The following is a 17,479-nucleotide window of genomic DNA, read 5'->3' as shown; positions in this document are numbered from 1 at the left end:
CTCAAGTGCAGATTGAAGAGGACTCTCCCTTGCTGGGTCCATTTCTGGTCAGATTATTCTGTCACGTGTAGGAGAGAGGACCCAAAAGCAAAGGGCAGTTTGACAAAGTTTATTAGTTCAGGCAAAATAACACAGGTGGCACATAAGGCGAATAAATCCAACTGAAGAAAGTCTCATCCAAAGGAAAACGGAAAGTCTCTCAGTAATAGAACAGAAATGTACGGTCAGGACCGGCAACGGGAAATCCCCGGAGGATGAGACAGGCTGGGTCCGTAGAGAGCACGGGAACGCCAATCCTTGACCACTCACGTTAGCTGAAGAAGTAACAAAGCAGAGACGAGGTAACACGGTAGACAGATTGAGGCACGCACCAGACAGGACACGACACGACAGGGCTTGGTTCAGCAGGTACACAGGTACGTAACCTATGGCAATAATCTGACAAAGAACAAAGGACAGGGAAGACTAGAAATAGAGAGTCTAATCAGAGAAAGAGGGAACCAGCTGGGGAGGAGAAGAGGGAGAGTGATGAGGTGATGAGAGACAGCTGAGAGCGGCAGAGATAATGAATGGGAATGTGTGTGTGTAAATGGATGTAATAAAGAGTGTGACCAGGAGAGGGTGGTAGAGTGTAAGAGAAGGATACCGGGATCATGACATTATGAATATTTGGGTCAGTTAATTGTATTAACTTGATGTAGCTAACTTAATATTACAATTAATGAATCAGTTTGTCCAACAAACTCTTTTGATTATTCATTTATTCTAAGAAAAGGGTATCTTCCATGGCCATGGAAGAATAATTTTTCTTAGCATGTACAGCGCTTTGAGCATGTAACAAGATCATAAATCATATAAGAGACTTTGTTTTGCAAGCAGTGAAGTCGAACCAAATACATATTGTGCACAAGTTTTATTAACTAAATCACGAACATAACTAAACTAAACAAACATATATACATGTATACATAAATAGGTGAGTGTTAGGAGGAAATTGGAAACCGGAAATGGAACTATGGAGAAGATCCATGTAACTATGAAAAGAACCATCAGCTTATCATTTTCAAAGTACCTCATTAAATGTATATACTTGCATGGCATTTGCAGTGGACACATTTCTTGAAGAACGTGGAAAAGGATGAAGATGTTTCCTTTGAATGTCAAACATTGAAGTTGCAATCGTATTCTTCTCCGTTGGATGAAGATAAGATGAACTTGCATGGGTAGTTCGACTCAGTTCTGTATGAAGGTTTTCTCTCTCTCCGTAAAGCACATGGCTGAGCACATGCAGATCGTGGCCTGCTGGCCCTGGGCCTGAGAGGACATGCAGAGCAAATGGTTGGAGTTGCGATGGACTTCATCTGCTTTGAATGAAGACGTTAGCCAAACTCCTGAGGTTGTCCTTGATGCTGTTGTGGTTGAGAGAGTCATCTCTCCTTTGAAGGAGCACATGGCTGGTTGTGAGTCAAGGCCTGCTGCCCTGGGGCCTGGTGGGGCCCCGCAGTACAGCAACCTGAATGTACGAGAGAAGGCCAAGAGAGCATAAGTTGGGTGTAGATGCAATATAAAGCCTTAGGCATGTCCCACCCCTCAGGGTTGGCTCGGCCAATAAGAACGGTGGAAGTTCCAGGCAGGAGAATTTGGTTTATGGCTCTATGTTTCAAACGTGCTCATTTGCATGTGCACCCTGGATGCCTGGTAGCTGTGACGAACTGTGAAAGATTCTTGTAATACTTATATGTTGTTGTTGTCGACATATCATGTACACAGTCATTTCTATCTTCAAAGTACCAAGTTATAGAGATCAAACATGCCACACATATGATTTTGGTTAACCATGGTTGCAAAGTCTGAAACATTAAAGGGGTGGTAAAACACATTTTTTCGAAGGCTTGATTGTGTTTGTGGGGTGCACTGTAACATGTGTTCATGCTTCGTTTTTTAAAAATTGCATTATTTTTCATATATTTTACCTTTATTCTACACTGCTCTTCCCCTCCTTGTAAAAACGGTTTGATGGTTTCCTGGTTCTATGAAGCCAGTCCCTCAAAACTACGCAATGGGCTCAGATTGGTTAGCTGGTCCAGTGTGTTGTGATTCGCTAACCGTCTAGTGCAGGTTTTCGGAAACGTCAAGCCCCTTGCCTTTACCGGTAGTTTGCTATCATGGTAGTTTGTGCTTTGGTGTATTATAAACAATGGCGTCAGTCGGAGAATGTTAGTGAAGAGGATCGAGCAGAACCTGTTCAAGAACGGCTGTTAAACGACGTTTCAGAAAGGTTTGTTTTTTGTTGTTCTCTCACTACTTTTTAGATACGCTGTTATTTAATTGTACTAATTATTATAGAATTACAAAAAAATAAGCTTCATAAACAAGATTTTCATATAATCGATCTAACAAATTATACTACAGTCCTCAAAAGGACTTTTTTTGAGTAAAGACTGCGGATCCATAGTGATCGTTTCTGACTGTATGATCTGTATGACAGAATGGTCTAAAATTATGTCACTGTCTAAGAGTGGGGAGCCACTTAACATGACAATAGATGAGGTTTACCACTATTTTGGTGCCTGTATTTTGATGTCCTGCATCCGATACCCTACCATTAGGATGTACTGGTCCAAAGTCTTGAAAATCACTCCCATCACTGACAAATTCACACGTGCCAGATTCTTCAAACTGAGGGGAGCAATAAAAGTGGTTATTGATCATGATGTGCCAGAAGACCTGAGAATGTCGGACAAATTCTGGAAGGTGAGGCCTTTTCTGGATCGTATTCTGCGAGGCTGCTTGTCTCTGAATCGACCTGATTGCGCATCTATTGATGAGCAGATGATTCCTTGATTCCACAGGAGCCTGTCCGTGCAGACAATATCTGCCAATGAAGCCAAAACCAGTTGGCATAAAGAACTTTGTTTGTGCTACAGCAGATGGCATTGTGCTTGACTCTGAGCTGTATCAGCTCCCCCTGATACACCCCCCCCAAATGTTGACAGGTATTGTTCAAGGCAGAAATAAAGAGTTTTTCATTCTATTACACAAAGGTGACTTTATTGTGTGTTATGGAAATTGGGACCATGAATCCACATATGTGGACATCATTTTTCTCTAAAAGTACATCATATCAAAAGATGATACTTAGTTTTTATTCTAATTAGGTTCCAATAAGCCCAAATAGCAAAGAGAAATAAAAAATGCATATAAAAAAAAAAAACAGATGGGGCCTTAAGAGGTTAAAGTTATAATGGGAAAATTATGCAGGTATAACGCTTCTCTCCGGTGTGAATTCTCGTGTTTTTTAAGGTTTCCTTTTTGATTGAAACACTTTCCACACAGTTGGCAGGTGAAAGAGCTCTCTCCCGTGTGAAGTTGCATGTGCCTGTTAAGGGTTCCTTTTTGAGTGAAACTATTTCCACACTGATGACAGGTGAAAGGCTTCTTTCCAGTGTGAATTCCCATGTGTATTTTAAGGTTTCCTTTTTGAGTGAAGCTCTTTCCACACAGTTGGCAGGTGAAAGGCTTCTCTCCAGTGTGATTTCTCATGTGGGCATCAAGGGATTTTTTATATGTGAAACTCTTTCCACACTGAGTGCATGTGTAAGGCTTCTCTCCAGTGTGAAGTCTCATGTGGATTTTAAGGTTTCCTTTGTCTGGGAAACTTTTTCCACACCGATGACATACAAAACAGTTCTCTCTTGAGTGAATCTTCATGTGGTTTTTAAAGTGTTCTTTACGTGTGAATCTCTTTTCACACTGATCACATCTGAATGGCTTTTCTCCACTGTGACTGTTCATGTGATACCTAAGATTTAGTGCTACTGTGAAACTCTTTCCACACAGTCTGCAGGTATAAGGCTTCTCTCCACTGTGAATTCTCATGTGTTTTTTAAGGTTTCCTTTTTGAGCAAAACTCTTTCCACACTGTTGGCAGGTGAAAGAGCTCTCACCACTGTGAATTCTCATGTGCCTGTTAAGGCTTCCTTTTTGAGTAAATCCTTTTCCACACTGTTGGCAGGTAAAAGAGCTCTCTTCAGTGTGAATTCCCATGTGGACTCTAAGGTTTTCATGTTGATTGAAACTCCTTCCACAATGAAAGCAGGTGAAATTAGTTTCAGTTTTTTGTGAGGACATCTCAGTCTGTGAGCAACTAAATGATTTTTCTTGAGTCATGAAAGCATGATGATTCTGATACAGATCTTTTTCTTCCATTTCATTCAGTACTTCACTCTCCTCTTTCAGTGGCATCAGGTCTAAGCAAAAAAAGACAAATAAAAGTTAACCACATTTTTTTGTCACAAAAGTTTTCTGTTACATTTAGACATGTAAACTAAAGCAACAAAACCAAAAACATGTATGCTAGATCCCATAACTATTAAGCTACTGAAAAAAGGTGTTTCCTGTTATCTCAAAACAATATTGTCAAATCTTTGCTTTGTTTTGGACACATCCCAAAAACTTTAAAACTAGCAGTTATCAAACCCCTTATCCAAAAAACCTTCATGACTACAATTAACGTTGATGACAGTTAGTAGACAACAAAATGTTCAAAGGGGACCATCAAAATAAAGTGTAAAAACACACACACACACACACACACACACACACACACACACACACACACACACACACACACACACACACACACACACACACACACACACACACACACACACACACACACACACACGCACACACACACACGTCCAGGGGAACTGGTTAATTATAGACCAATCTCAAATCTGACATTCATGTCAACAATGTTAGAAAAATATTGTCCTATCAACAATAATCACTCATGCAGAGTAAAGCTATCTGTAAAAAAAAAACACACACAAAAAACCCATCAGCTAGGAATTAAACATTGTAGCACAGAAACTGTGCTTAATAAAGTTATATCTTTCATTACATCATTCATCAACACAGATCACAGCATTCTCTTGGACAGCTTGAGAATTATGTTTACATTTGTGGACAAGCATCAGCATGGTTCAGGTCCCATCTATTCGACTGTTACAACTTAGCTTGTGCAAATTAAGAGATATGTTATCAAACACAAGTATTGGTGTGCCACAGGGCTCAGTATTAGGTCCTCTGCTTTTCTCATTATTTTATGCAGATGATATTCAGTTTTAAAATCCCCCACAACCTAACAAAATGTCATAACTCTGTAGCAGAATGTATTAATGTTATAAAAGATGGGATGTCGAGTTAATTTCTTCTAATTCCTACCAAAACTGAAGAATTAATTATTCAAAAACCTCTGCACACAATATTGTAGATCTCAATGGATATACTGTTATGTGGTTTTCTAGAGTTAAGAATCCAAGTGTTGTGTTGACAGACAATTGTCCTCTGATTTCTAACATTTGTTGAACAGCCTACTTCCACCTTTAAAAAGTTGCAGGGTCAATAAATCAATGGAGAATTTAAAAAAAATCAGTTGTGTTCAGTTAAATATTAATAATAAAAGGTAAGATCCAATTTTTATCAGGCTATTATAAGGTGTCCAAGCACAAAGTGCTGAAACCCTACTGTTAATATAAGGATTTTTATTAGGGGGTTCAAGCACGAAGTGTTGAAACCCCATTGTAATTGTAAGGATTTTTATTAGGGAAACCTTATTGTCATTGTAAGGATTTTAGGGGTTCAAGCACATAGCACTAAAACCCTATTGTTATTGTTAGGATTATTATTATTATAATTTTTCTGCCTTAAACCTGATCATGCAGACCAAACTGTAAGGCCTAGAGATTTGAAACTTTACCAGATAGTAGAGCTCAATTTTGGGAGACAATGACACTATTTTAGTGCTACAGCACTAAAAAAATAAAAGTAAAAAAAAAAATGCCATAACTACTGAACCGTTAGTCACAGAATCAAGGTATACCTTTGAAATTTTTGCCTTTTTTGTCTCAGATTTCACTTATATCTCTCCAGAACACAAGGGGGGCCCAGATAGTCAAGTCAAATCACCTTCATTTATATAGCGCTTTTAACAACATAGATTGTTTCAAAGCAGCTTTACAGTGATAATAGAACATTAAATTAACATATTGTTTTGGCTTTACAGCAGCTCTAGAATAAAGTTATTGTCTAGCTAAAGTTAATTTTGATTGATTCACTAACGTCACAACGATCATTAGTTATTAACTTAGAGGACGCTAACACAACACCATTCTAACAGAAAACCCCTTAATGCGATCCGGCCGCTCATTTGCACAAAACAGTGCCTGGTGGCTAGAGAACGCAAACCATGAAATAGGTTCCAAGGTACAAGCCTTGAAAAATTACTAATACAGAATTTTTTATCGCTTCCGCGTAGCCACGTGAACCACAATTATCCCGACAACTTTAATCTGTACAGAGGTAAAGGGAAGGAGGCCTTCAAAGTGGAGAGACTAGTTGACACTTCAGGACTACTTTGTCGTCGTGTCCAGGTGCAGGTCTTTCATCAGATCCGGATACGGCCTGGATCCGACGAACTGTGTTAAACCTCGGAATAAACAGAGAGAGTACTATTAGCGTAGACGCCATCCTTCTTATGATGTAACAAGTACATCAGGATTTAAGGGAAATGTTACCAGTTCCGCTTGACCTAATCTATGCAGCCTAGCATTGAATTATAGAGGTCTATAATGTGTCATGTGTATGGTAGGCCAAAGAGATGTGTTTTTAGTCTAGATTTGAACTGACAGAGTGTGTCTGCTTCCCGGACAATGTAAGGAAGACTATTCAAAAGTTTTGGTGCTAATTAGGAAAAGGATCTACCACCAGCAGTCGATTTTGATATTCTAGGTATTATCAACTGGCCGGAATTTATGAGATCGCAATAGACGGACTATAGGACTATAATGCGTTAAGAGCTAGCTCAAGTACTGGGGAGCTAAACCATTTAGTGCTTTGTAAGTAATCAGCAATATTTTAAAATGTATACAATGTTTAATAGGGAGCCAATGCAGTGTTCACAGAACGGGGCTAATATGGTCATACTTCCTGGCTCTGGTAAGTACTCTAGCAGCTGCATTTTGAACCAGCTGTAGTTTGTTTATTAAGCGTGCAGGGTAGGGCTGGGACAACGCGTCGATGTCATCGATTACGTCGACGCAAAAATTGACGTTGACGTTGAAATATGCGATTCGTCAGACCCAAAATAAAGATGTCGGCGCCGGATAGTAGTAGCAACACGAGTGGCTCCTCAGACTATCAGAAGTGCAAGGCGGCATGATCGTTCCTCTAAAGTACACGCATACACACACACACTAGGGATGTGACGGTGAGGATATTTTCCCACCGGTTAATACCGGTATCACCGGCGGGGGCTTTTAAATCACTAATTTAAAGGCTAACGTAAAATGCGCGCGTTTGCACAGACATGCATATTGGTGCGGTTGTTCGGACCAGCACTGTTTTGTTATTGTACCCTGAATTGGCGTTCATTTGAAAACTAAACTAATTTTTTTTAACAGCGCTTATAAAAAGCTGGTGCGGCAGTGCGCACTTCACTTTAACTTTTAAATTAGCGTCAATTCATCCATCGCAGGGAGTTTGATTGAACATGCGATCTGACCAAACAAAATCCACAATTTTTGTCCGACAAAGCAGTCAGGAGTGGATTTGAACTTGGCTTTAACTGAGGTCACAACACATTAAAGAGCCACAAAACGGTAGGCATATTTATTGTTTCATTTTCTTTGACTGACCAAATTTGAAAGTTGAGACTTTGTTCCATAATATTACCTGCTTGGTCCTGTCTCTCAGCGCGTTGTCAGTGTCCTCTATTTTTCAGTGCTTGAGAACATGGGTTGAATCCGAAATCGCCGCCTAAACCCTCTTTCACTAAGTAAGGCCTATTCCCTACGTTAGTCCACTAATACTTTTCACTTGAAGGAGTGAATGAAAACGAGTGAGCGAATTCGGACAGCCGTTGAGCGTACATAAGCTGTACACTCGTTAATGTAGTGCAATGTGGGATTGAATAAGTGCACTCAATAACGTCCACTATGGTTCCTCACAAATCTCTACGTTCATTTAAGACTTATTTAAATCATTTAAGACTCTTATGAGGACACTCAACAAAACAGACATTTTGGCATAATTTGTGTGTCATGGTTTGTTCAAGACCGAAAGAGAACTCGATACTGACGCGCTTCTTTTCTGTGGGTCGTCTATGTGTGTGGGTGCGTGCAGGACTTAACAGATACTGCGTAATTGCATAAAATCTTTTTAACGCTTTAAAAAAAAATTTTTTTGGGGGGTGTCGCGGTGGGCAAGTGATGAAACCGGTGTTGCGACTGAACACAGAGTAACACCGGTAACACCGACTACCGTAGCAAGCCTAACACACACGCACAACCCACATAAAAATGTGCGTCAGTACCTTTCGGGCTTGAACGACCCATAACACAAATTTTGCCAAACTGTCCGTTTTGTCGAGTGTCCCTATAAGAGCAGTCTTAAATGAGTAAAATAAAGTATTTTATTTTAAATAGTAAATGACTCACTCAGACCCGGCGCCAGGATGATTATTATACCGGCAGCCTAATAATCATGAATGCACTCCGCTATCTTTTAACACATCTCTGGCTAACGGCTCCTTCGCGCAAAAGAAAAAACTGTCACAAAGCGCAGTGAAATGCATCGACCTATGTGGCGTTTCCTGATGGATCGAGGTTGTTCCTTAACTTCATTTTATACGTGCAATTCACACAAGCTCTAAGCTCTAAGCTCACGAGACTGCTGCAAGTATGCGCTTATAGCTATTAATGTTGTGAAAAATACATAGAGGACAACTATGTATGCAGCACTGACAACGCGCTGACAGACAGGACCAAGAAGGTAACTTTTAATAAAGTCTCAACTTTCAAATTTGGTCAAAGAAAATTAAACCATAAATAGGCCTACTATTTTGTGGCTCTTTAAAGTGTTGTGACAGATTGCACTTTTTTCAGTAAGCTAGGCCCAGGTGTTTTCAAGGCTTCAAGGTTTTATTGAATGCTACCTCTGACTAAGAATGCATGACTTTGTACTTGTTTAGTCTTTTATTTTGGAATTTTAAGGGCAATAAACATATATTTTAATGTTAAGAAATTCATGTTTTTTTCATTCAGATATGTAAATCAACATGTATAAATTGCTATTAGCCTGAAAAAATGAATCGTTAGGTTAATCGATGCATCGAAAAAATTATCGCTAGATTAATCGTTTTAAAATAATCGTTTATCCCAGCCCTAGTGCAGGGAAAACCACCCATAATAGCAATACAATAATCTAGCCCTGATGTCACGAATGCATTAACTAACTGTTCCGCATTTGTCATTGAGAGCATATGAAGTAATTAAGATATATTTTTAAGATGGAAAAATGCGGTTTTACAGATACTAGACACGTGACTTAAAATGAAACATCGGTATCAAAGAGCACACCCAGGTACCTAACCGACGACTTGACAGAGCAGCCATCAAGTGTTAGACAGTATTCTAGGTTAGTATGTAAGGAAGTTTTTTGTCCAATAATTGGAATATCTGTTTTTTCAGAATTAAGTAGTAGGAAACTAGCAGTCATCCATTTTTTCATATCAGCTATGCATTCCGTTAATTTTGTAAATCAGGGCGTGAAGAAATATAGAGCTGAGTATCATCACCATAAGAGTAAAAACCAATGTCATGCTTCTTAATGATATCTCCTATGGGTTGCATGTACAGAGTGAACAGCAACGGTCCTAGTACTGAGCCTTGTGGTACGCCATACTGAACTTTTGATTGATAAGACCAGGGTGGGAATTATGTAATTTTAGGGGCAAGGGCATTTGGCCTCCACCTTTTATTTTTTTGGGGGGGCACCAAGGCCATATGACAGGGCACAAAGGCCATTGAGTACAATTCGATGGTTTTCCCATTCAGATTGATACCATAACATGGTAATTCCCTGTGCATCATGGTGAGCCTGACTGGCCTTACTGCAATGGATTCAGAGAAATAAAATTGTGCAATTTACAAAAACACAATTGCATCGGGAAATGCACATGTGCTGATCTGCAATGTATTGTCTAATGTCTATGGAGGCCCATACGATTGTACAAATAAGAAAATTCAGCTTGAGATCAGGGCTTGTCAAATTCAGCAACCCTTGAATGTGTTGAAAGAGTTCTCTGTTTCCAAATACAACCTGTTAAAGCTGCAACCCCACTTTTGAAAAATCCCCAGAAATGGCATACCCAAACTGAAACAGATACAGTTCATGAACCCTTTGTACTAAAAGCACAAGTATGATCTCATTTGAAAGCTGACACCTGGTAGCTAATTGTAAATGTAGAATTAATTATTGTCATAAGGAAAAAAAATAGTTATAAATAGATTAAAAAAAATAAAGTTATGAGATTTTTTTATGAAACATCTTCATGAAAATAAAATTGAAGTTGACATTGTATAAATCTAGAAATGCACTGCAGCTTAAGCCACATGTCTGACCATGTTATACTTAAAATCTGAAGATGATATGTCTAAAACCCTGTATTTAGGTAAATGTTTTTCAAGATCATGTCATATGACTTTATTTATTAGCTTAGCATACCATCAATACACGACAATTTATGAGATTAAACCATGTTTGTGCTCCAAACTTACTTTATAACTCAAGTCGAGTGTTCTAAATAACCTTCTGTGATCTGATTTGGCTTCAGATAAAAAAAAAAATCTGACAATATAATATTTTATGTATAATGCAACGATGATAAAGTCTATCGATTAGCATAACATTATACATATATTATTATGAAAATGCCTGACATGGCTCGAAGAACACAGGTAAGTCAAATATCATAGCAAAAATGTTTATTGTCTTCAAAACGACATAATCTGCATGTTACCGCAATCTGTTAGCGCTGTTTGTGGTCGTGGATTTGGGATTTCCTGCATTGTCGAACGCTCTTCTTCATGTGTTTCAAATATGGACTATAATGTTCAGTAGAGCGCCTTCAGGCTGCTGGTATGAATTGAAAACACAGCACATCAGTATACAGCGCTCATAATGATTACATCGACGCATTGGCGCTTTATACATGGAACTTGGACAGGGCCAGGGCACATAGGCCACTGTGGCCGTACGATGATTTTTTTTTCACGGGGCATGAAGGCCAAAGTGTAGGGCAACAGCGGCCATGGCCGCGGTACAATTCCCACGCTGGATAAGACATCTCTTCATTTACTGCTACAAACTGATAACGGTCAGATAAGTATGATTTAAACCATGCTAATGCAATTCCACTAATGCCAACATCATTTTCGAGTCTATTTAAAAGAATGTTGTGGTCAATGGAATCAAATGCAGCACTAAGATCAAGTAACACTAATAGAGCGATACAACCACGATCGGATAAGAGCAAATAATTTGTGACTCTAATGAGAGCTGTCTCAGTACTATGATACGGTCTAAATCTCGACTGAAAATCCTCGCAGATACCATTTCTTTCTAAAAAGGAACATAGTTGTGAGTATACTGCCCTTTCTAGTATATTTGACAGAAAAGATAGATTCGAGATCGTCCTGTAATTGACTAATTCTGTAGGATCAAGTTATGTTTTTTTAACAAGCGGTTCAATCATAGCCAGCTTAAAAGCTTTTGTTCATCATTTGTTCATCATTTCATCCGTATTATATCTGCTTTTTATTTTTTGAACAATTCATTTTTTATCCTTAAATGGGTTTAGTGGGTTTTGTGTGTCCTAATTCGGGGAACAGACCCATCTCTATTTGATGATATCTAGGTGAAAGAGCCTCTATGTGATGGGATTTATCTGACCTCAGTGACGTGAGACAGCATGCAGACGGTCGGTTTAGCCAGTCTTTCTGCTTCCTGACCTGAGCCCCAGATTGTCATGTTTTAGCTCCAAGACTATGTGCCATATTACTAGAGAGAAGATCAGCACCATCCCAGGAGGGATGAATACCATCTCTTTTCAACAGGTCAGGTCTGCCCCAAACACTTTTCCAATTGTCTATGAATTCTATATTATTTTTCAGACACCACTTAGACAGCCAGCCATTGAGTGAGCACAGTCTACTAACTATCTCATCACTCCTGCGAACAGGAAGGGGGCCAGAGCAAATTACAGTGCCTGACATCGTACTGGCGAGTTCACACACCTCTTTAACGTTAATTTTGGTGATCTCCGAATGGCGAAATCGACCATCATTAGTGCCGACGTGAATAATTATCATAGAGAATTTACGATTAGCATTAGCCAAAACTTTTAAAATTGCTTTGATGTCAGATGCTCTGGGTCCCGGCAAACATGTGACTATGGTGGCTGGTGTCTCTATTTTCACGTTCCGTGTAATAGAATCGCCAATAATTAGGGCACTTTCAACAGGATTCTCAGTGGGTGTTTCACTGAGAGGGGAGAACCTGTTTAATGTTGTTATCAGAACGGAAGAGTGGTGTTTTACAATGGATTGAATACCCAATCTTTTGCCTTGCCTCTATAAAAGTTAAAAAGTACAATATTCCTATGGTAGGGGTTATGCAGGGCTCGACATAAGCAATGGCCTGATGGCCAGTAAAAGAGTATGTCGGGCAAGGTGATTGGCCAGTCACTGGCCCGCGCGGGCCAGTGACTGGCCATTAGCAAAACAAATCGCAAACGTCATATACAGTGGCGCAAAATATGTAAATGTTACTTCAGGTTAACGTGTTAAAATGTCAAAGAACTACGAGGCAGATATGAGAAAGAGGAAATTCCAAGAGTCATGGAAAACACAGTGCACCTGGGTGGAGAAAGGTGATGATGGAATGTACTGTTTCGTTTGCCAGAATTTTCCAGCAAAAGCCGACCGAGCCGGGACATTTTTCAAGGGGACCCAGAACTACAGAAAACAGGCCTTAGATGCACACGAAAAAAGCCGCCAGCATTTGCAGTGTGTGTTTGCAAAGCGGGTGGCGGACAACCCATCAGCTGGGCCACTTCATTACTGGATACAACGGGCCAACAACGACACAATCCAGCGGACGATGAAGCTAATCAACACTGCTTACCATATCGTGAAGAGTGAGCTCCCCTTTACTGCTTACGAGAGAACGGTCGCTCTTCTCAAGAAGAATGGCGAAGACGTTGTTAAGTGTAAGCTACACAAATTCGTGTTCGCTTCAGTCTTGTTATAATCAGATTCAGATTTTTCTTCATTGACAGTTTTTTAGGTCATAAATGTTAAACGAATGACAAAAATAATAAGGCAAACTACTATACTTTTTTCTAATTTCACCATTTTAAAGTGAAAATAGGCCTATGTAACGTTACTCATCATTCATGTAATGTAATAATTAGTTTACTGTCATTGTGAGGGGACAAGAAACATAAACAAAGCCGTTTTCATCATGTTAGGCACAAGATTTATAACGAATGTGTACATGTTGAGAATATAATACAATTTGTAGCCTTCAGTAAATTAAAAAAGTTCAGCTTTGGGCGGGGGGGGGTGCAAGATGAGGAGACTGAGAGAAAAAGAAAGATTGATGGAGATGAGGAGAGGGCAGGTATTGACAAATAATCTACTGCACGCTGACATGGTTTTAAAGCTATTTCTTATCCTTTTTTTGGTATTCAAAACATCTTAAAATGCTCATATGTAGATCAGAGAAATCAAAAAATAACCTTAATATTGTAGTTGTCCTAACATTTCTTTTGTTTATTTTTAGGTTTGTCGATGTTATTTATAGAGAGCTGTGGGAGGGCTGTGTTTGCAGAAAATAAAGCAGGAAATGTTTTAAGTGTTCTGTCAGACTCATCTACTGACGTGAGTGGCAGAGACCTGGAAGGGTTTTTTGTCCGTATATTGAGCTGTGGACATCCAAAGAACATCTTTATTGGTGTAGAGGAGCTCCAACATGCCACAGCACCTGGTCATTTTGCTGCAATGAGCGCTGGTAAGCCTGGCTATTGAATCTGTCTGTGTTGCTTGCTGTGTTTTCACTTGTTGAGTAACGTTACATCAATAAGTATTTCTCGGTCTACAGCATTGGATAAGGCGGACATATCCCAGTGGAAGGATAAGGTAGTGGGCTTGGGTACTGATGGAGCTGCTGTGATGGTTGGGAGAATTGGGGGTGTTGCCACACTTCTTCGTGCTGAAGTTCCCCACCTGATAAATATCCAGTGCCTAAGCCATGGCCTGGAGTTGGCTGCCATGGATGCTATGAAAGACCAAGAAAGAATAAGAAAGGCAAGTAACAAGGTAGTAAAAAGCCAACCTTCAGCAACTTCTGTATAGTAAGTAGGGACGGGACGGTATGAAAATTTCATATCACGATTATAGTGACCAAAATTATCGTGATTATCAGTATTATCACGGTTTTGTTAAAAAGAGATGAAATTGTTAAAAAAAAACATGCTCACACTGAAAACATTTCAACAAGTTTTATATTTGAAAATCAACAAACAAAATAAAACAAGCAGCTCTATGCACTTTTTAAAGCAAGATTCTGTGGCATTTCCTTCCTTATAATGACCATCGTCAATAGCTACACATTATAACACAGCCCACATCTATGTATCACAACGGACGCGCGCTCTCATTTCATTCAAATACAACTTGCCGTCTTGCCTCACCATTTTTGATTGTTTTGAAAATGAAATCGGAGTTGATTTATTGTTTACAGAGTTTCAGTTTGATAATAATGTTTTTATATATTGAATATTGAACTTTTCTTCGCGGAAGCTTCACGTTTAAGTCAAGTGAGTGAGATAAAATATTTCAACTCAAAACAACATTTTGTGCCCAATTATTTCCCAGACGTAGTTTTGGTATTGAGGTCAAACTTAACTTGCCTTGCGTTCGCTATACAACAGTGATGGTCACACAAGACGACTCGGCAGATTTGAAGTGTTTCCCCGACTTTTTTGTGCATGTTCTGCAGACAGGGTGACCATCCTCGATTAAGTTTCCCTCAGGACTTTTGTAAAAGCCAAAATATGACCACACCTAAGATTTGGTCCTCTTAAAAAGCTGAAAAATCTCCCGAGCACGGTCACTGCCTTCCGCCATTTCTTCTTGAATAAAAAAAAACCCAACATTGCGCACCTGCGTCAAACTGTTGCTGGCTGGACAGGATTTATGTTATTAAAATCGCGATAATCAAACACGGTCTTAATGATAATTGAATTTTAAACAATAATACTAACCGTCAGTACATTTTATCGTGGTTTATAGTGAAACCGGTAATTGTCCCATCCCTAATAGTAAACTGAGAAAATCATGTCCTACATAAACCCAACATGTTATGTGCTACTTAAGCTAGTTTGTATAATTATCATACTCCTATATTTCTAATTCAGGTGATGGACATACTGAAGGGGCTGTATAAACAGTATCATCACTCTCCAAAAGCGTGGAGAGAGTTGAAAGATCTTGCAGATGTGTTCAACCAAAAGGTCTGGAAGATGACCAACTTGGGAGGGACAAGGTGGCTCCCACACACGGAGAGGGCACTCAAGGTCTTGTTGAAAAACTACCCAGTATTGCTTGCCCAGATGGAAAACACAGTGGAAGCAAGGCTAGGATTACATTCCTGTTTCCTAGGTAATCATACTTCATCTCGGTCAATGTGAATTCTTTTTTGGTTGTTTACATCAAACAGATCAGCAAGTGCTGAAATGATTGGACGAGCCCAGCACTGCCTTCAGGTGTTGAAAGATTTTCAACACCTTCTCTTCATCATGCTGGTCCAAGACATCATAGAAGTCTTGAGTTGGCAAGTTTCTATTAAATTTAATCTGTCTGATCCTTTTTTTTTTAAGTTGCAGTGTAGCCTGAGTTGAGTCATGTTTTCATTCTTGTAGTCTGAGTCTGAAGCTGCAAGAGGATGGGCTTACCCTGCCAGAGGCACTCTATGCCTTTGAAACAGCAGTGTTGAGGCTGACAGCCATGGAGATAGAGGCAGGAAAGTGTGTGGAGGGCTACCTAGCTGAAACCAAGAATGGAACCTATCAAAATGTTGAGCTGTTGAGGTTCAGGGACAGCAGAGAAGAGTTTTCCAAGTATATATTTAAACAAGAAGGATGACATAATGTATTTTTAAGGTGTTAAATTCTGAGACATTATAATTAATTATTAGTATTTTTTTCTCCAGTGTGAAACGGACGCTCCTGCACAGTGTGATTGCCAGGCTACAGTCCCGATTCAAGGGGGTTGAGTCTCATCAGGTGCTGCAGGCTGCAGCAAAACTGATGGATCCTCGCGAGTGGGCTGCTGACCATCAAGAACTAGCATGCTATGGCAGGGACCACCTTGGCACGGTCTGTGATCACTTTGCTAATGTCCTTGACCGGGACAAAGCACAGCATGTGGAGTGGCCTGCTGCTAAGGTGCTGATCAAGTCCTTATCACAGAGCCTACAAAAGAATGCTTGGCAAGACTTTTTCCTGGATAATGAGCGAAGGAGTAGCTTCCCCAACCTCCTCCTCATTGTGGAGCTCATCTTGGTCTTGCCTCTGTCCACGGCAACAGTCGAGAGGGGCTTCAGTGCCATGAAGCGTACAAAGACTGACTGGAGGAACAGCTTGAGTGTTGAAATGCTGAAGAGCTTGCTCTTCATTAGCTTGGAGGGTCCCAACTTGGAGCACTTCAACCCCATGCCAATAGTGAAGAGGTGGCTCATGGAGGCGGACAGAAGAAGTTTCCAGTGAATAAAATGGACCACTGAGGGAGAGAAAGGGAGGGGCCCATGAAGATGTCACATTGTGTTGGAGGTTAGGGTTTTCTTTCAACTCTGACCTGTCCTGGTTCCTGAAGTGGGCATTCTTCTTTCAGAGTTACCATGCATAAAAATTAATTATTTTCTAAAATAACATACTTTTATGCTTACCTTATATGGGAGTTCACTTTTATTTTATTTTAACAATTTAAATGTTTGTCATTAACTGTTGGAAATGAATTATTTTAATTTCAGTAAGGCAACTGAGTTGAAAACCACATTCTCTCCATGTTGGCGAGCCTATGTTCATTGTAAGAAAATAGTTACAATGACAATTTGGTTATTTTTGCATGTCTCCAGGGGCTCTCTCTTAATTCCTGTACTCCCTTTGATGTATTGATTAATCCTTATGTATACAATAAATACAGTTAATGGAAAAGTGCTTTTCCTTATATTTCTTTCAGGGCCAGTAAAAATATAGAAGGGGCCAGCAAAACTCTGATCTACTGGCCCGGGGGGGCCAGTGGGGATTTTTTTTCATGTTTAGCCCTGGGTTATGGCCTTCGAAGTGCACGAAGCAGGCATGGAAATCAGCTACAGAAAAAAAAAAGGAAAACCCACAATCTCAACCCCTCCATAGAACCCTTCAATATGACAATAAAATAAAAATAATAGTAATAATAGTAACCAATATTATTCAAAGTATTATTTTTATTAAATTATAAAAAGTAACCAAAATCAAATAAATATTTTTCCATTGCAAAAAATACTAGCATACAGTAAAATAAAAAATTAA

General features: G+C 39.5%; 1 protein-coding gene across 2 annotated transcripts in view; it reads right to left on the bottom strand.

Moving 5' to 3' along the window:
• Positions 1-3,022: 3,022 nt before the first annotated feature.
• The window catches only part of LOC143742478 (uncharacterized), a 48,155-nt gene continuing 33,698 nt past the window's right edge, over positions 3,023-17,479 (bottom strand). For both annotated transcript variants that reach the window (XM_077235353.1, XM_077235354.1), the window contains one exon: positions 3,023-4,250. In XM_077235353.1, the coding sequence (XP_077091468.1) occupies positions 3,226-4,250 (1,025 nt within the window). In that variant the 3' untranslated portion in view covers positions 3,023-3,225. The remainder of the gene's footprint in view (positions 4,251-17,479) is intronic.

The sequence above is a fragment of the Siphateles boraxobius genome, unplaced genomic scaffold (genome assembly GCF_051911475.1).
Source record: "Siphateles boraxobius isolate OS27281-9 unplaced genomic scaffold, OSU_SipBor_1 19, whole genome shotgun sequence".
Classification (NCBI taxonomy): domain Eukaryota; kingdom Metazoa; phylum Chordata; class Actinopteri; order Cypriniformes; family Leuciscidae; genus Siphateles; species Siphateles boraxobius.
Note: the sequence above shows the minus strand (reverse complement) of the source record. Positions and strands in the feature narration are given on the sequence as shown.